The 20,177-nt window shown below is 53.0% G+C and overlaps 1 protein-coding gene across 10 annotated transcripts in view; it reads left to right on the forward strand.

Annotated features, from left to right (window-relative positions):
• Positions 1-3,091: 3,091 nt before the first annotated feature.
• med15 (mediator complex subunit 15) overlaps positions 3,092-20,177 on the forward strand; it is a 110,017-nt gene continuing 92,931 nt past the window's right edge. For all 10 annotated transcript variants that reach the window (XM_078553783.1, XM_078553787.1, XM_078553785.1 and 7 more), the window contains exons 1-4: positions 3,092-3,256; positions 10,592-10,679; positions 13,060-13,111; positions 16,302-16,322. In XM_078553783.1, the coding sequence (XP_078409909.1) occupies positions 3,189-3,256; positions 10,592-10,679; positions 13,060-13,111; positions 16,302-16,322 (229 nt within the window). In that variant the 5' untranslated portion in view covers positions 3,092-3,188. The remainder of the gene's footprint in view (positions 3,257-10,591; positions 10,680-13,059; positions 13,112-16,301; positions 16,323-20,177) is intronic.

The raw sequence follows: 20,177 nt of genomic DNA on the forward strand, positions 1-20,177 counted from the left end.
CACATAAGTGCCAGGCAATGACCATCTCCAACAAGAGAGCTTCTAACCATCGCCCCTTGACGTTCAATGGCATTACCATCACTGAATCCCCCACTATCAATATCCTGGGGGTTACCATTGACCAGAAACTGAACTGGACTAGCCATATAAATACTGTGGCTACAAGAGCAGATCAGAGGCTAGGAATCATGCGACGAGTAACTCACCTCCTGACTCCCCAAAACTTGTCCACCATCTACAAGGCACAAGTCAGGAGCGTGATGGAATACTCTCCACTTGTCTGGATGAGTTCAGCTCCAACAACACTCTAGAAGCTTGACACCACCCAGGACAAAGCAGCCTGCTTGACTGGCATCACATCCACAAATATTCACTCCCTCTGCCACCGATGTACAGTGGCAGCAGTGTGTACCATCTACAAGATGCACTGCAGGAATTCACCAAGGCTCCTTAGACAGCACCTTCCAAACCCATGACCACCACCACCTAGAAGGACAAGGGCAGCAGATAGATGGGAACATCACCACCTGGAAGTTCCTCTCCAAGTCACTCACCATCCTGACATGGGTCTGCTTGTTGGGCCTCAGTCAAGGAGGTTCTCCTGAATACCTCCTTCTGTTCATTTAAATCTCCATAGAAAGTTTCAGACAGCCAGGCTGTTGACTATGCATCTGAAGTGCTGGCTCAACTCCCTCGGGTGGAGTTTTCTTCACCATGGATTGGGTTACCACACAATCAGGGAAGTTACCAGGGAGTTCTTCCTGCAACTGCTCCCTCTCCCTGACCTTACTGGCTTATCTGAGACTACTGTGGAGCCTCCGACTCTACCCCCACTAAATCATTGCCCAGGAGCAGATCTACTCCATTTATAGGCAGACTAGGGACAATCTCTATTGTAACTAGTCCTGAAACAAGGTTACACACCAGGTGGACCTGATATAGTGCCTACCTTCAATATCCTTTACTAGGACCTTTGCCACACTCACTGATGAGAAGGTTGTGCCTTTATCCAGCGTTAGTGATTGGGTGGCCTCTGTATCTCTGAGCAGGTCTCATTAGAGGGTAATGGGGCTTCCTTTCCTTTAAACACAAGGTAGCCCTCAGGGATTTTGTCAGACTATACTGTATGCATGGTGGTACTCCTGGAGTGGTCAATCACCATGGTTAGTGCCACAGACTTGTCCACCATGCCATCTGTCAGTGTACCCTTTCCTGTACTGGCCTTGTGAAGCCCAATAAAACCCACTGGTTTCCCCTTCAGCCTCCAGCAGTCAGCTTTGATGTGCAGGCACAGCAAGTGATTAGGAAGGCAAATGGAGTGTTGGCGTTTATTGCCAGAGGAGTGGAATATAAAAGTAAGGAAGTTTGACTGCAGTTGTGAGACCACATCTGGAATACTGCGTACAGTTTTGGTCTCCTTGTTTGAAAAAAGATATAATTATGTTAGAAGCAGTTCAGAGAAAGTTCCCTCAACTCAGACCTGGGATGGCAGTCTTATTTTATGAAGAAAGGTTGAACAGATTTGGTCTATACCCAGTGAGAGGTGATCTTCTTGAAACATATAAGATCCTGAGGTGACTTGATAGGGTAGTTACCAGGTGGATGTTTCCACTTGTGGGTGAGTCCAGAGCTAGGGGGCCCAGTTTAAGAATAAGAGGTCTGCCTTTTAAGATGGTGCTGAGGAGAAATTTTTCTCTCAGAGTGTCATTAGTATGTGCAATTCTGTTCCCCAGAAAGTAGTGCAGCCCAGGTCATTGAATTTAATTAAGGCAGAGTTAGACAGATTTTTGATAGACAATGGAGTCAAGGGTTATGGGGTGGTGGTGGGGGGAGTGGGGGGTGGGGGGGGGGAAGGGGTACAGGAAAGTGGAGTTGAGATCACAACCAGATTGGCCATGATCTTATTGAATAACGGAGCAGGCTTGAAGAGCTGGATGGCCTACTCCTGCTCCTAAGTCCTATGTTCTTTGATTTCAGGTAATTGGCAAAAGAAGCAAGGGAGACATGAGGAGAAACTTTTTCACACAGCAAGTGGTTTAGATCTGAAATGCACTGCCTGAGAGTGTGGTGAAGTTAGGCTCAATTGAGGCATTTAAGAAGGAATTGGATTGTTATCTGAAAAGGAAGAATGGCAGGGTTATGAGGAAAAGGTGGGGCAGTGATTCTGTTGAATTGCTCCTTTGGAGATCCCGCTCTGACAAGATAGACCGAATGGCCTGCTCCTGCGCTTTAACAATTCTGTGATTCTTGGTGATGATGTCATCAGAAGCTCAGCTCAGGTTTAAAAAGGAAAAGTTAAGGCTAAAAAGAGGTCAAGCACAACTAATACAGGAGGTAGTAGATTGTAGGAATAAATTACGATAGTGTAACTGGGTTCAAGAGACTCCCGGCCCCCTGATTCCACCTATCCACACCATGTTCCTCAATTACATGTGTTTCTGAGCAAGTAGTAATTGAGGAACTGATGGGGATATGCTTAAAAAATAACGTTGAAAGGTCTGGCAGTCTTCCTGATCTTAAAAATACTAATAATATAAAATTCTTAAAAATATAAAATAAAAAAAATATATATAATAAAACATATTACAACAATATAACAATTATGTTCCTTTAAGAATTTCTATTCCTTTCATTGCAGAAATGTCACATGTGAGGACAGAATTTAAAAATCAAGGGGCAGCTGATTGAATAGGTTGGTTGCTGGGAATACAGAGGGTTCTATGTGGAGATTGAGGAGGAGAAAGGACCTTGATCCCCTGGATTTTAGGAGAATGTGATCTAATTGAAACAGATAAAGTTCTCAGGAGGCTCGACAGCGCCCCCTGCGGCGGGCGGGATCAGCGCCCCCTGCGGCGGGTGGGAGATCAGCGCCCCCTGCGGCGGGGGGGGGGAGATCAGCGCCCCCTGCGGCGGGGGGGGGGGAGATCAGCTCCCCCTGCGGCGGGAGGTGGGAGATCAGCGCCCCCTGCGGCGGGAGGGATCAGGGCCCCCTGCGGCGGAAGGGATCAGCGCCCCCTGCGGCGGGATGGAGATCAGCGCCCCCTGCGGCGGGAGGGATCAGGGCCCCCTGCGGCGGAAGGGATCAGCGCCCCCTGCGGCGGGAGGACTCCTCTCGCCTGCCGGCTCCTCCTGGTCCTGCCCCTGGCCGTCAGGCTGCGCGTTGTTCGGTGAGTCAGTCCGGCCGCACCATGGATGTGAATGTGAACGACAGTGACTGGCGGAGCCTCGCATTTCGGCAGAAAGTGGTGGCGCAGATGTGAGTATGGGGAGTGTGAGCGGGTCGGTTCCCGGGCGAGAGAGCCGGGCCGGGACTCGGAAAGACGGCGGGACCGGGGATGGAAGCTGGGCCCAGACACCGGGAGAGACCTCGGGCTGTCCTGAGCGTCGCTGCCGCCTCAGAGCTTCCTGCGGGGGCGGGAGATCCGGAACGACGGTTCAGGAATGAGAGAGTCCGGAACTGAGAGGAGCCGAGCACCCGGCCTCCCAGAGCCCCCGCACCCCCGACGCCCCCCACCCTTCACCCACCGGAGCACCCCAGAGCCCGACGCCCCCCACCCCCGAAACTCGCCCGAGCCCCCGAAACTCCCCCACCCCCCAGACCCCCCGAAACTCCCCCATCCCCCCGAAACTCCCCCATCCCCCCGAAACTCCCCCATCCCCCCGAAACTCCCCCATCCCCCCGAAACTCCCCCATCCCCCCGAAACTCCCCCATCCCCCCGAAACTCCCCCATCCCCCCGAAACTCCCCCATCCCCCCAAAACCCCCCCACCCCCCCGAAACTCCCCCATCCCCCCCGAAACTCCCCCATCCCCCTGACCCCAGACCCCCAAAAACTCCCCCGACCCCCTGAAACTCCCCCATCCCCCCGACCCCAGACCCCCCGAAACTCCCCCTCCCCTCCACAACCCCCCCGAAACACCCCCGTTCACCCGACCCCCCGAAACTCCCCCACCCCCCCGACCCCAGACCCCCCGAAACTCCCCCATCCCCCGACCCCAGACCCCCCGAAACTCCCCCATCCCGCGAAACTCCCCCACCCCCCCAGACCCCCCAAAACTCCCCCATCCCCCCGAAACTCCCCCACCCCCCAAAACTCACCCACCCCCCAGATCCCCGAAACTCCCCCATCCCCCTGACCCCAGACCCCCCGAAACCCCCCAACCCCCATCCCCCCTGAAACTCCCCCATCCCCCCAGACCACCCGAAACTCCCCCACCCCCCAGACCCCCTGAAACTCCCCCACCCCGAACCACCCACCACCCCAACTCGCCCGAGCCCCCAAAACTCCCCCAGCCCCCAAACTCGCCCGAGCCCCCCAAACTCCCCCATTCCCCGAAACTCCCCCACCCCCCCAAACTCCTCCACCCCGACACCCTCAGCCCCCCAACTCGCCCGAGCCCCTGAAACTCCCCCATCCCCCAGACCCCCCGAAACTCCCGTCCCCCCGAAATTCGCCCACCCCTCAAACACCCTAACCTGACCCCCCAACTCGCCTGTGCCCCCGAAACTCCCCCATACGCACGACCCCAGACCCCCCGAAACTCCCGCACCGCCCGAAACTCCCGCACCGCCCGAAACTCCCGCACCCCCCGAAACTCCCGCACCCCCCGAAACTCCCGCACCCCCCGAAACTCCCTCACCCCCCGAAACTCCCTCACCCCCCGAAACTCCCTCACCCCCCGAAACTCCCTCACCCCCCGAAACTCCCGCACCCCCTGAAACTCCCGCAGCCCCCGAAACTCCCGCAGCCCCCGAAACTCCCGCAGCCCCCGAAACTCCCGCAGCCCCCGAAACTCCCGCGCCCCCGAAACTCCCGCGCCCCCGAAACTCCCGCGCCCCTCGAAACCCGCGCGCCCCCCGAAACTCCCGCGCCCCCCCGAAACTCCCGCGCCCCCCGAAACTCCCCCGCCCCCGAAGCTCCCCCGCCCCCCCGAAACTCCCCCGCCCCCCAAAACTCCCGCACCCCGCGAAACTCCCCCACACTCCCCCGAAACTCCCCCGACCCCCGAAACTCCCCCGCATCCCCCCCGAGACTCCCCCGCATCCCCCGCCGAGACTCCCCCGCCCCCCCCGAGATTCTCCCCTGCTCCCCCCCCCCGAGACTCACCCCCGAGACTCTCCCCCGACCCCCGAGACTCTCCCCCGCCCCCCCCGAGACTCTCCCCCGCCCCCCCCCGAGACTCTCCCCCGCCTCCCCCGAGACTCTCCCCCGCCCCCGACCCCCGAAACTCCCCCGATACTCCCCCGACCCCCGAAACTCCCCCGACCCCCGAAACTCCCCCACACTCCCCCGAAACTCCCCCACACACCACCGACCCCTGAAACTCCCCCACACTCCCCTGAAACTCCCCCACACTCCCCCGAAACTCCCCCACACTCCCCCGACCCCCGAAACTCCCCCGACCCCCGAAACTTCCCCGACCCCCAAAACTCCCCCGACCCCCGAAACTCCCCCGCATCCCCCACCGAGACTCCCCCACCCCCCGAGACTCTCCCCCGCTCCCCCCAAGATTCTCCCCCGCTCCCCCCCCGAGACTCACCCCCGACCCCCGAGACTCACCCCTGACCCCCGAGACTCACCCCCGACCCCCGAGACATTCCCCCGCCCCCCCCCCCCCCCGAGACTCTCCCCCGCGCCCCCGAGACTCCTCCGACCCCCCCGAGACTCCTCTGACCCCCCCCAGACTCCTCCGACCCCCCCGAAACTCCTCCGACCCCCCCCGAGACTCCCCCACCCCCGAGACTCCCCCGCCCCCGAGACTCCCCCGCCCCCGAGACTCCCCCGCCCCCGAGACTCCCCCGCCCCCGAGACTCCCCCGCCCCCGAGACGCCCCCCGCCCCCGAGACGCCCCCCGCCCCCGAGACGCCCCCCCGCCCCCGAGACGCCCCCCGCCCCCGAGACGCCCCCCGCCCCCGAGACGCCCCCCGCCCCCGAGACGCCCCCCGCCCCCGAGACGCCCCCCGCCCCCGAGACGCCCCCCGCCCCCGAGACGCCCCCCCGCCCCCGAGACGCCCCCCCGCCCCCGAGACGCCCCCGCCCCCGAGACGCCCCCCGCATCCCCCCGAAACTCCCCCGCATCCCCCCGAAACTCCCCCGCATCCCCCCGAGACTTCGCCCCGCATCCCCCCGAGACTTCCCCCCGCATCCCCCCGAGACTTCCCCCCGCATCCCCCCGAGACTCCCCCGCCCCCCGAAACTCCCCCGCATCCCCCCGAGACTTCCCCCCGAGACTCTCCCCCCGAGACACCCCCCCGCCCCCCCGAGACTCCCCCGCCCCCCCGAAACTCCTCCAGACCCCTGAAACTCCCCCGAACCCCGAAACTCCCCCGCATCACCCCCCCCCGAGACTCACGCCCCCCGCCCCCGAGACGCCCCCCGCCCCCGAGACGCCCCCCGCCCCCGAGACGCCCCCCGCCCCCGAGACGCCCCCCGCCCCCGAAACTCCCCCGCCCCCCGAGACGCCCCCCCCCCCCCAGACGCCCCCCCGCCCCCGAGACGCCCCCCGCTCCCGAGACGCCCCCCGCCCCCCGAAACTCCCCCGCATCCCCCCGAGACTCCCCCGCACCCCCCCGAGACTTCCCCCCGCATCCCCCCGAGACTCCCCCGCCCCCCGAAACTCCCCTGCATCCCCCCGAGACTTCCCCCCGCATCCTCCCGAGACTCCCCCCCGCCCCCCCGAGACTCCCCCCCGCCCCCCCGGGACTCCCCCCGCCCCCCTGAAACTCCTCCAGACCCCCGAAACTCCCCCGCATCCCCCCCCGAGACTCCCGCCCCCGAGACTCCCCCGCCCCCGAGACTCCCCCGCCCCCGAGACGCCCCCCGCCCCCGAGACGCCCCCCGCCCCCGAGACGCCCCCCGCCCCCGAGACGCCCCCAGCTCCCCCTCCACCTCCGAGACTCCCCCGACCCCCGAAACTCCCCCGCCCCCCGAAACTCCCCCGACACCTGAAACTCCCCTGCATCCCCCCCGAGACTCCCCCCCGCCCCCCAAAACTCCCCCCCGCGCTCCCCCCCCGCCCCCCCTGAAACTCCCCCGCCCCACCCCCGAAACTTCCCCTGCCCCGAAAAACACTCTCCCACACACCACAAACCCCCCCTCACCCAAAAACCCTCTCCTGCAATGCTACCCCCCGACCCCACCCCCCCTCCTCCCCACGCCCCCTCACCCCACGTCCCCACCTCCACCCCTTGCCCCCCCCTCCACCCCTTGCCTCCCTCTGCACCCCTTGCCTCCCTCTCCACCCCTTGCCTCCCTCTCCACCCCTTGCCCCCATCTCCACCCCTTGCCCCCATCTCCACCCCTTGCCCCCATCTCCACCCCTTGCCCCCATCTCCACCCCTTGCCCCCATCTCCACCCCTTGCCCCCATCTCCACCCCTTGCCCCCATCTCCACCACTTGCCCCCCTCTCCACCCCTTGCCTCCCTCTCCACCCCTTGCCTCCCTCTCCACCCCTTGCTCCCCTCTCCACCCCTTGCCTCCCTCTCCACCCCTTGCCCCCCTCTCCACCCCTTGCCCCCCTCTCCACCCCTTGCCCCCCTCTCCACCCCTTGCCCCCCTCTCCACCCCTTGCCCCCCTCTCCACCCCTTGCCCCCCTCTCCACCCCTTGCCCCCCTCTCCACCCCTTGCCCCCCTCTCCACCCCTTGCCCCCCTCTCCACCCCTTGCCCCCCTCTCCACCCCTTGCCCCCCTCTCCACCCCTTGCCCCCCTCTCCACCCCTTGCCCCCCTCTCCACCCCTTGCCCCCCTCTCCACCCCTTGCCCCCCTCTCCACCCCTTGCCCCCCTCTCCACCCCTTGCCCCCCTCTCCACCCCTTGCCCCCCTCTCCACCCCTTGCCCCCCTCTCCACCCCTTGCCCCCCTCTCCACCCCTTGCCCCCCTCTCCACCCCTTGCCCCCCTCTCCACCCCTTGCCCCCCTCTCCACCCCTTGCCCCCCTCTCCACCCCTTGCCCCCCTCTCCACCCCTTGCCCCCCTCTCCACCCCTTGCCCCCCTCTCCACCCCTTGCCCCCCTCTCCACCCCTTGCCCCCCTCTCCACCCCTTGCCCCCCTCTCCACCCCTTGCCCCCCTCTCCACCCCTTGCCCCCCTCTCCACCCCTTGCCCCCCTCTCCACCCCTTGCCCCCCTCTCCACCCCTTGCCCCCCTCTCCACCCCTTGCCCCCTCTCCACCCCTTGCCCCCCTCTCCACCCCTTGCCCCCCTCTCCACCCCTTGCCCCCCTCTCCACCCCTTGCCCCCCTCTCCACCCCTTGCCCCCCTCTCCACCCCTTGCCCCCCTCTCCACCCCTTGCCCCCCTCTCCACCCCTTGCCCCCCTCTCCACCCCTTGCCCCCCTCTCCACCCCTTGCCCCCCTCTCCACCCCTTGCCCCCCTCTCCACCCCTTGCCCCCCTCTCCACCCCTTGCCCCCCTCTCCACCCCTTGCCCCCCTCTCCACCCCTTGCCCCCCTCTCCACCCCTTGCCCCCCTCTCCACCCCTTGCCCCCCTCTCCACCCCACACGCCCCCCTCTCCACCCCACACGCCCCCCACTCCACTCCACGCCCCCTCCACCCCACGACCCCCACCCCACACCCCCCCCACCTCACCCCACACCCCCCCCCACCCTACGCCACCCTGCTTCCTCCCCCCCGCCCGCACCTTCCCCCGGCTCCCCCCTTCTCCCCGGCTTCCCCCTTCCCTTCCCCGGCTTCCCCCTTCCCCTCCCCGGCTTCCGCCCCCCGCTTTCCCCGCTCCCCCCTCTCCCGCCCGCTCCCCCCCCCCCCCATCCCACCTTCTCCGCTTCGCCCCCCCACCCCGCTTCCCCCAGTCATGAACCCAATCTCTGCACAGGACTCCTGCAAAGCAAACACTGCTCCTGGAAAACACCCTTCCCTCAATCAGCACCAGCAAAATATGTCCCTCATCTCCCTGCTGTATTGGGAATGTTGAGTGATGCTGTTTAATTGCCGCATATCCTAATGTAAAAGTTACTGCGTTTCATTGCAGTTAATTGTAAACAGTGCAAGAGATTTTTAATGTTGGAAACCCACTTTAGCTGGATGTTTGAGTGATTAATAACAGTGAGATAATCAGCATTAACTGTTATTATGAAGTAAATCTGGCAGTAAGTTCTGGCAGCTGCACACGTCCTGTTAAACTGAAATCTGGAGGTTGCTGTCAGAGATGGCCCGTCACTCTACAGGGTGGCCATTAACGGCGCTCGCTGATAGACCTGACACTGAAATCACTGTAATGGTGTGAAGTTGCAGTAGTTACCCACTAAAGATACCAGAAAATGTGAGGGCTGGTGCCTTCAGGTGGAAGTGAATTTTTAACAGTGTAATAAGTAAGTTGGCGGTAGAGGCAGAAACTCTGGACTCTTTTAAAAAGTACCTGGATCTGCATCTTAAGTACTGTAAGCTGCAGGGCTATGGGTCGGGTGCAGGAAGGTAGGATTAGAAAGGGCACCTGAGTGTCCTCGGGCTGGCATGGACAAGCTGGGCCGAATGGCCTCCTTCTATGCTGTAACTTTTCTATGGTTCTATGGTTTTATTACTGCCAAACAGCCCCTCTGACCCTGAAAAATTAATTTTACAAGAGTGGAGCCTCATTCCTTCAGAGGTTAGTTAATATTTGAGATTTAAAACAAAACTTCTGTTTACTTTTTCTGTTCCATTTATCTCTCTCTTAATCCAACTGTCTTCATTTTGTTTTCTATGCATGATTCAAATGTAAGTTATATTTCTTGGTTTATACTTCTTGATTTAGACTTTGCTTGTTGCTGTGAGGACTCTTCAATCTGATTGGTTGAAGAACCTTCCTGCTATTTCTTGCCCTGCTCACAGATGCCCTATAGCAGGCGTCACACTGAATCAGCAAATCTCTGCTCAAAGGCCCACAAAAAAGTTTTGGGCAGCTATCAGCTAACATGAGCACTGTTCCTTTGCTGCTGACAGCAAAATCTGCTTTGTTAGCACCTGAACTGAGATGAGCAAATTCTACATGGATGTCCACTCAACCCCTGCCTGTACACTCTCAACATTAAAAAAGATAGCTGCCAGAGATTGCAGATCGGCACCTGTGTTGCACAGGCACATGATCCTTCTCTCTGGCCGAGCGTGTAACCAGCAGAGATAACCGGAGCATTGTTTAGTATTAATATTTTTTTCTGTTATTGGGATGTGGGTGTCATTAGAAAGGCCAGCATTTGTTGCCCATCCCTAATTGCCCTGGAGAAGATGGTGGTGAGTCATCACTAAGCTGATTGAACCTGGCATTATTGAAATAATTGACTGAACTATTCAGTCAGGCTGGAAGTTAAGCGGCTGCAATGAGCCTTTTATTTATTTATCAAAGATTATTTTTTGTGATGGACAGACACAGGACTTTTGGGAGGTTTTTAATTCCAATTATTTTATACATACCAGTCTGAGAATTTTTGTTATTGGGTGATTCTTGTTTTCTATGCTGAATTGACTATGGGAGTCTGGATAACACTCGAAGACCCCAACCCTGTGTATGGAAAGCAAGCTCTGGGATTTCCCACAGTAACTTCAGTGTGCTGCTTCTGGAAGCTCTGTTAGCTGTGAAGGCTGTTTTCCTTTACAGAGACGAGGCCATGCGGACAGCTGGGACTCCAATCACCAAATCCAGCAAAGATATGGAAAACCATGTATTCCTGAAAGCAAAAACCAGGGTAAGTGAAGAAGGTACTGTGCTCAGTTGGAAACATAGTGGGGTTTGGGATGTGGTGAGAAAGGTTGAGCAGCTGATCGTGCATAGAGTTTTTCATTCCTCCCTTCCCCTCACACTCTGCATCCCTCCATTCCATTTGTTTCTTCTTGTCCCTTCCTCCCTTGGCTTACTTATTCCTCTCTTCTGAAGAAACTGAGTGGGAAACAACAACTGTGACATCACAGGAAACCAGTAGGTTGACTGGCTGGTGATGTGGATGCTTGATGGAAGGGACAGTGTATTAAAAGCCAGTTTAGGATACAGGTGTTAAGGTAGATATGTAAATAACAAAAAGTAATTCTTTAAAATAAAAAAATAAATTAAAATAAAATAGCTAAAGTAAAATAACTAAAATAAATACCTAGAACACATACTGTGCAAATTAAAAAATATATAACTTTTAGTTGCAATTATGAAGTTTAAGGTATATCAGTGCAGCTTGGCCATGTGGAATGTACATCTTGATGGATGTGAGAAGTCGTGCAGGCACAAAGTGCCATCAATGACGACATCTACAGGAAGTGTCACCAGCTGCAGAAACTTGAGCTCTGAGTTGCGGAGCTTGAACAACGGCTGGAGTCACTGTGATGCATCCACAAGGCTGGGGATTACGTGGATAGCACGTTTAGAGTGGTGGTCATACTACAGCTAAGCGATACACAGGCAGCGAGGGAATGGGTGACCACCAGAGTATCTAAGAGAAATAGACAGGTAATGCAAGAATCCCCTGAGGCTATCTCCCTCTCTAACCACTTGTCCATTTTGGATACTGGTAAGCGAGATGATTCCTCAGAGGACTGCAGCAAGAGCCCGTGGCACCATAGGTGGCTCAGCTGCACAGGAGGGGAGGAGGAAGATTGGAAGTGCTATAGTAGTAGGGGACTCCATAGTTCAGGGAGCAGACAGGCGTTTCTGTGACCGTAGACATGACTCCCGGATGGTATGTTGCCTCCCTGGTGCCAGGGTCAAGGATGTCACAGATCGGCTGCAGGACATTCTTTTTGGGGAGGGTGAACAGCCAGAGGTCATGATCCACATTGGGACCAATGACATAGGTAGGAAAACGGAAGAGGTCCTGAAAGCAGATTTTAGGCAGTTAGGAAGGGAATTAAAAAGCAGGACCTCAAGAGCAGTCATCTCAGTGCAATGAGCATAAGAATAGGAAGACTGAGCAGTTCAACACGTGGCTGGAGAAATGCAGTAGGAAGGAGGGCTTTAGATACCGTGATACTCCCAGGACAGATACAGCACGGGGTTAGATACAGAGTAAAGCTTCCTCTACACTGTCCCCATCAAACACTCACAGGACAGCTACAGCACGGGGTTAGATACAGAGTAAAGCTTCCTCTACACTGTCCCCATCAAACACTCACAGGACAGATACAGCATGGGGTTAGATACAGAGTAAAGCTCCCTCTACACTGTCCCCATCAAACACTCACAGGACAGGTACAGCATGGAGTTAGATGAGTAGTATCCAGAACATGCTGGACTCTGCAACTCTTGAAATTCTGCCCTGCATATCTGTATCCAGGTTATTCACGTAAAAAAATGAGTGATCCTAAGACAAATCCCTGGAGAGCACCACTGTATACTTGCCTTCTGTCTGAAAAATGGCAATTGACCACCATCTCTCTCTTTTTTTATTCTTAGCCAATTTTATATCCATGCTTCCACTGTCTCATTAATCCCGTGAACTTTAATTTTGCTGACAAGTCTTTTATGTAGTGCTTTGTTAAACGCCTTTTGAAAGTCCATGTGGACATCAACTAAGCTACCTCATTAACCCTTTCCATTACTTCATTGTAGAACAAAGTCAAATTAGTCAAATACGATTTGGCTTAATAACTATATGATGACTTTCATTTATTCACCCATACTTTTCTAAATGCCAATTGGTTTTGCTCTGGATTATTGTCCCTGGAAGTTTCCCGTCCCTGATATTCGGCTGATTGGCCTGTAGTTACCAGGTTTTTTGTCTGTCCCTTTTTTGGAAAGAGATTTAACTTTTGAAATCCTCTAGACCTCTGACGCCAGTCTCACATCCCGGGAGGATTGGAAGATTGTGGCCAAAGACAATGCATTTTCCATCCATTCCTCAGTAACCTCGGATGTCACCTAACTGGACCAGGTGACTTTTCTATTTTGAGGACATAAAAAGGAATCCCAAGGTCTTCTCTAAGCATGTAAATAATAAGAGGGTGGAAAAAGAAAGTAGAACCGATTTGGGACAAAAAAGGGGACTTCCAAAATATCTCATTTTTATCTCTGTATCAGTTAAAAAACGGTTGTGTATCATCATACAGAATACGTTTCTGTCATTCTCTTCTGTATTCCAACAGGAAGAGTATCTCAGTCTGGTGGCAAGGCTTATTCTGCACTTTCGCGACATTCGTAAGTACTCAAGATTATTATTGTGTGATTGTTGTTCAGCGAATGCTCATATTGGTGCCTTGTGTTGCAATTAGTTTTAATTTTTCCAAAAATCAGAGATGCCTTAACTGTGAGGAGTCACAAATGGTGCTGAACATTGTGCAATCATCAGCGAACATCCCCACATCTGACCTTATGATGGAAGGAAGGTCATTGATGAAGCAGCTGAAGATATTTGCGCCTAGGACACTATAGGCCAAATCTTTCATTCTCTGGATCATTGGGATCCTGTGGAAGTCTTGACCCTCAGGCCTACATGGGAACTGCCCGGGAAATTTAAACTTCTGATGGGCAATTCCCCTGCTCCTCGGGGCCCTCTGCAAATGCCTCCAGCTCTGAGCTAGAGTCAGAGACTTCAGGCAGTTCCACAGCACTTACCTGGATAGCTACCCAGGAAATGTAACACTTTTCATGACCTCAGTATATTCCAAAGAATTTTACAATTAGGTGCATTTAAAGTGTTGTCAGATAGAAACCTGGTCTAACACCCTCCCAACCTGACTACCCATTCAATCACCTGACTGTCACCTCTCCTGACCCGACCATCCCACTGACCCAACCCGACTACCCTCTCAAACCGACTAACCACCTGACCTGACTATACCTCCTGACCACCCGACTACCCCTTCTGACCCGACCCAAATAATCCCCTGACCTGACCTGACTGCTCGCCAACCTGACTACACACCTCACCCACCCGACCCATCCCATCCATGCGTACCTCACCCACTTACCCGCCCCCCTCGTCTGCCTCCCTCGCCCGCCCCCCCACGCCCACCCCCCTGCCCACCTCACTCACCCACTAACACTGACCTTACTTCGCCTTTAGTATTAGATCCAGCACAGAATTCTTCCTCATTGTGCAAAAAGCAACTGATTTAAGAAAGTCCTCCTGTACACATTTGAGGAATTCTTCACTCTCCTTATCCTTTACTCGGTTTCATCCCCAGTATATATTCAGGTATTTAAATCTCCTATTATCGTTCTAATATTGTTACATTTCTCTGGAATTTGCCTACAGATTTGCTTCTCTAAACTTCTCGTTATTTTATTGTAAACACCCAGCAATATAACCGTCCTTTTCTGTTCTTTAACTTTTAATAAAACAGATTTAGCCTTTGAATCCTCCAGTATATTATCCCTGTGTAGAATTGTATTACATTCCAAAGTCAATGCTGTCAAACCTCTCCTTTCTTCCTTCCCTATCCCACCTGAAAATCCATTGTAGGCAGGAATGTTTAGTTCCCACTTCTGCCCCTATTTAAGTCTCCGTTACAGCCACTGTATCATAACCCCATTTGGCAACTTGTGCCCGTAACTCAAAATCATTTTTTGTAACATTCCTCACATTAACACATCTACGCCTTCAAACACCAGCTCTGCTCATTGTTCATTCACCTATTGATTGTCATTTCGAAGAGGATCAGTGAGAGAGTGATTATGAGGCTCAGCTAGGGAGAGAATGATTATGAGGCTCAGTGAGGGAGAGAGTGATTATGAGGCTCAGCAAGGGAGAGAGTGATTATGAGGCTCAGCGAGGGAGAGAGTGATTATGAGGCTCAGCGAGGGAGAGCTGTCCCAGAGATAGTCAAGCAACAGTCTGACATAGTCATACTCACCAAATCATACCAGACAGCCAATTTCCCAGACTCCCATCATCACCATCCCTCGTTATGTCTTGTTCCACCGATAGGGCCGATTCACCAAAGATCACAGAACAGTGGTATACAGTCAGGAGGGATTGGCCCTGGGAGTTCTTAACATTGACTCCAGACCCCATGAAGTCTTATGGTATCAGATCAAACGTGGTCAAGGAAACCTCCTGCTGGTTACTGCCTATCATCCTCTCTCAACTGATGAATCAGTATTCCTCCATGTTGAACACCACTTGGAAGAGAACACTGTAGGTAGCAAGGGCGCAGAATGTACTCTGGGTAGAGGACTTCAATGTCCACCAGCAAGAGTGGCTGGTCAGCACCACTACAGACCAAGCTGTCTTGAAGGATATAGCTGCTAGATTGGGTTTGCGGAGGTGGTGAGGGAACCAACAAGAGAGATAAACCTACTCGACTTCATCCTCAACAACTTACCTAGCACAGATGCATCTGTCCATGACAGTATTGGTAGGAGTGACCACCGCACAGTCCGTGTGGAGACAAACTCCCATCTTCACACTGAGGACACTTTTGAATGTTGTGTTACACTGCCACTGTGTTAAATAGGATAGATTTCATAACGATCTAGTAGGTCAAAACTTGGCATCCATGAGGAGCTGTGGGCCATCTGTGGCAGCAGAATTGTATTCTGCTGCAATTTGTAACCTCATAGCCTGGCATATCCAGAACTCTAACGTTTCCATAAAACTGAGGGATCAGCCCTGGTTCATTGAGGCATGCAGGAGGGCATGCCAGGAGTAGCACCAGGCATATCTAAAAATGAGATGTCAACCATGTGAAGCTACAACCCAGGACTACTTGCATGCCAAACAGCATAAGCGGCAAGCGATAGGCAGCACCAAGTGATCCCACAATCAACGGATCAGAGGTAAACTCTGCAGTCTTGCCACATCTGCTCGTGAATGGTGGTGAGCAATTAAACAACTAACTGGAGGAGGAGACTCCACAAATATCCCCATCCTCAATGAAAAGTCCAGCACATCAGTGCAGAAGACAAGGCTGAAGTGTTTGCAACCCATTTTCAGCCAGAAGTGCTGAGTGGATGATCCATCTTGGTCTCCTCAGGAGGTCCCCAGATCTTCAACTAATTTGATTTACTCCACTTTATATGTTTACATACATGCATTGTAAACCTGTCCCCTCTGATGGACTGCTGTTTTAAACTGTGCACGCATCACAGTGCTGTTATTTGGGTTTCTGAGGCCGATGCACTATCATAAAGTAATCCACAAGTTACTGTCACTAACCCCAGTGATAGATGTGTAGCCACCAATAGCTCTACCTGGTGTTGCACAGATAACAGTGCTCTCTGCCTGGGTTTGGGAGGACAGATTCTAGACTTGTATGGGTTGAGAACCTGTGACTGTTTAAGTGGACTCAGTATGGAAATCTTACACACTTACTCTGTTGTGTGCTGAAAATGCTGAAAGAAGTAGTTCCTCTTTTAAATCGCCTGATGTTTTGTGTTTTTGCAGATAAGAAGAGTCGAGCTGGTGGTAAGCAGTATTTAATTTTAAGCTTCAGTGAGAATAAATAAAATTGCGGTAACCAGTGAAACTGGTTTTAAAATCCATTGGTTTACAATGATTAACCAATAACCTGAAGTCATATGGGACTGTTAAGGATGGTGATCACTGTGACCGCCCCCCGCCCCTGCCACCCCCCAAATGGCGGTGATCCTTATACAGAGGCCCTGGCACCTGCCAGATTGGTTATGTGACAAGCAGATAACAGCTAAATGTGCACTGAGGTTTTCTGTGCACCTGTTTGGCCTTGATGAAAATGGGCAGTAGCTTGTAATGAGGGACTCTCTATTAACATATCTGTTCCCGCTCACTCTGAGACATGGTAATGGCAGTGTGTTGCAGAGCTGTTGAGACCAGAAAGTCCCCTGTGACCTTTCCAGTCTCTGCTGTGCTAACTGATCTCAACAGGGACTGCAGTGGGGGTGTTTGAATTGACCTCACTGCTGCTGGGTTTGCAAGGGAAAAATCAGCCAGTCCCTGTCACAAAATGTGTTCATATGCCCATTGAGTGAGGAGAGGTTCAGGCTCTGTTGTGATACTCCCCAGGGTAAATGTCCTGTTCATACTCAGTCTAGACCTACACAATACCTGTCGATGTACCTCTTCCCGATCTGACATGTCCCACTTTTTCCTTGCAAGGTGCTGGTGGTGGTTCCCTTGGGCTCAGTTCATGCCTTTCTCACACCATTGTTCATGCAAACTGCTCCTGTTGAATTCAGTGGCTTTCAAATAAACAAGCTTCCTGCAGATACTCTTGTCACCCAAACCACTGATGTGACCATGTTGTTGAGTCCATGTGTTTTCCCACAGGGAAGGATGACTGGGAACTTTTGCGCACTCAGCTGTTCCTGTGCACCTCCTCCGAAAGTGAGGGGAGACAGCACAAACAATTCATATTAAACTGCTCTGATGACTCAGTGGGTAGAGGTGAGCTAGTGCTCAACCATATGGAACAGAAGGTTTCAGTTTCAGTTGTAGGTCCATGCTGAGTTAACTCACTTTGATTGGAGCTTGCAGCAGCGAAACAGCGATTGCCCATAATATCCTTGGGTTTGGGAGATGGTGGGTGGAAAATCTGCCCACGTTCCTGCTTCTCACTATCCAGCCAGACATTTGCTGGGAAACGTGTATGTAATATGTTGTGTGAGGATAGGATAACCTGTTGATGCTCACACTCCAGGCTTGCGCATCATGAGTACCGACTGGCTAAGGTTCTCAAAAGTTGGCAACCACAAGAAGGAACTGACCATAAGACCATAGACATAGGAGCAGAAGTCAGCCCATTGAGTCTGCTCCGCCATTCAGTGAGATCATGGCTGATCTAATAATGCTCAACTCCACTTTCCTGCCTTTTACCAATGACCCTTGATTCCCTTACTGATTAAAAATCTGTCTATCTCAGCCTTGAATGTACTGAACGACCCAGCCTCTACAGCCCTCTGCGGTAAAGAATTCCCCAGATTCACCTCCCTCTGAAAGAAGAAATTCCTCCTCATCTCTGCCTTAAATGGGGGCCCCCTTACTCTGAGATTATGCCCTCTGGCCCTAGACTTTCCCAGAAGGGGAAGCAACCTTTCAGCATCTACCCTGTCAAGCCCCTTAAGAATCTTATATGTTTCAATAAGGTCGCCTCTCATTCTGCTAAACTCCAGTGAGTACAGGCCAAACCTACTCAACCTCTCCTCATAAGAAAATCCCTCCGTACCCGGGATCAACCTAGTGAACCTTCTCTGGACTGCCTCCAATGCCAGTATATCTTTCCTTAGGTAAGGGGACCAAAACTGTTTACAGTATTCTAGGTATGGTCTAACTAGTGCCTTGTATAGTTTTAGCAAGACTTTTTACACTCCATTCCCTTTGAAATAAAGGCCAACATTCTATTTGGGTTCCCTACTACCTGCTGAACTTGTATGCTAGCTTTTTGTGATTCATGCACAAGGACCCTCAAATCCCTCCGTGCTGCAGCTTTCTTCAGTCTTTCTCCATTTAAATAATATTCAGCTCCTCTATTCTTCCTGCCAAAGTGCACAGCCTCACATTTTCCCCCCATTATATTCCATCTGTCAAGTTTTTGCCCACTCACTTAACCTGCCTATATCCCTCTGTAGACTCTGTGTCATCCTGACCATTTGCCTTCCCACCAATTTTTGTGTCATCCCCAAACTTGGTGATAGTACACTCACTTCCCTCATCCAAGTCATTAATATTTTTTGTAAATAATTGTGGCTAATATACTACCATGCTAATATACTACCCCCAACACCATGGGCTCTTATCTTATTAACTAGCCTTATGTGTGGTACCTTATCGAACACCTTCTGGAAATCCAATTACATTACATCTACTGGTTTCTCTTTATCTATCCTGCTTGTTACTTCCTCAAAGAATTCTAATAAATCTGTCAGGCATGATTTCCCCTTCATAAAGCAATGCTGACTCTGCTTGATTATATTATGTATTTCTAAATGCTCTGCTATTACATCCTTTACAATAGACTCTAACATTTTCCCCAATGACAGATGTTAAGCTAACTGACCTATAGTTACCTGTTTTTTGTCTTCCTTTTTGAATAAGGGTGTTACATTGGCAGTTTTCCAATCCTCTGGGACTTTTCCAGAATCTAAGGTTTCTTGGAAGATTACTACCAGTGCATCCACTATCTCTGTAGCTACTTCCTTTAATATCCTAGGATGCAACCCATCAGGCCCAGGGGACTTTTTGGCCTTTAGCCCCATTAGTTTCCATAGTACTTTTCTCTAGTTATTGTATTTATTTCCTGCCTCCCTTTTGCCCCTTGATTATTTAGTAGTTTTGGAATGCTATTAGTGTCTTCTACCATGAAGTATTTATTCAACTCCTTTGCCATTTCCTGGTCTTCCATTATTATTTCCCCAGCTTCATTCTCTAAGGGGCCTATGTTCACTTTGGCCTCTCTCTCCCTTTTTATATATTTAAAGAAGCTCTTGCAGTCCGTCTTTACATTACTTGCTAGTTTACCCTCAAAGTTTATTTTCTCCCACTTTATTATTTTTTGGTATCTTTCGTTGGTTTTTAAAACTTTCCCAATCCTCTAGCCTTGCTAGAATGCAGGCAGCTAATCCAACAGCTCTGTAAATAAAGTTTGAAGAACCCTCTTGGTAGTACATCTCTACATGGAGCTTCAACCACTAATCTTTGCCATATTGTATGTTTTTTCTTTCAAGTTGATACTATCCTTAATTTCTTTGGTTAACCTTGGTTGGTTTATCCCCTTTCTGGAATCCTCCTTCCTCACTGGGATATACCTTTGTTGTAAGTCATGAGCTATTTTCCTAAACATTTGCCATTGTGCATCAACTGTCTTTTCTCCTAAACTCCTTTCCCAGTCCACTCCAGCCAACTCGGCCCTCATCCCTTCATAATTACCCTTATTTAAGTTTAGCACAGTTGTTTCCGACCCAAGTTTCTCACTTTCAAACTGAATGCTAAATTCTACCAAGTTATGGTCACTGTTTTCCGGGGGATCTTTTACTCTTGAGATCATTTATTGAGAAAACAAGACCAAATATTTCTTACATTGGTTGATTTAAAACAGATAACTCTGTAGTAAAAATGTGTTGTTTCCCCGTTACAGGGCCCAGTTCCCTGTTGGAGGGTGAGTGGTGGTGGTGGTGGATGATCACTGTTGAAACAGAAGGGACAATATCGTATGGGGAGTGGGAGGGGGTTGGTCCCTTTTGTGGGGGTGTTGGCCATTCCATGTTGAAGCGGAGGGTGCAATACTCTATATGGAATGGGGGTGGAGTTGCTGTCGCCGCCTTTTCAAACTCTGCTGTGAGGATCGTT

Source organism: Cetorhinus maximus, chromosome 12 (genome assembly GCF_964194155.1).
Source record: "Cetorhinus maximus chromosome 12, sCetMax3.hap1.1, whole genome shotgun sequence".
NCBI lineage: Eukaryota > Metazoa > Chordata > Chondrichthyes > Lamniformes > Cetorhinidae > Cetorhinus > Cetorhinus maximus.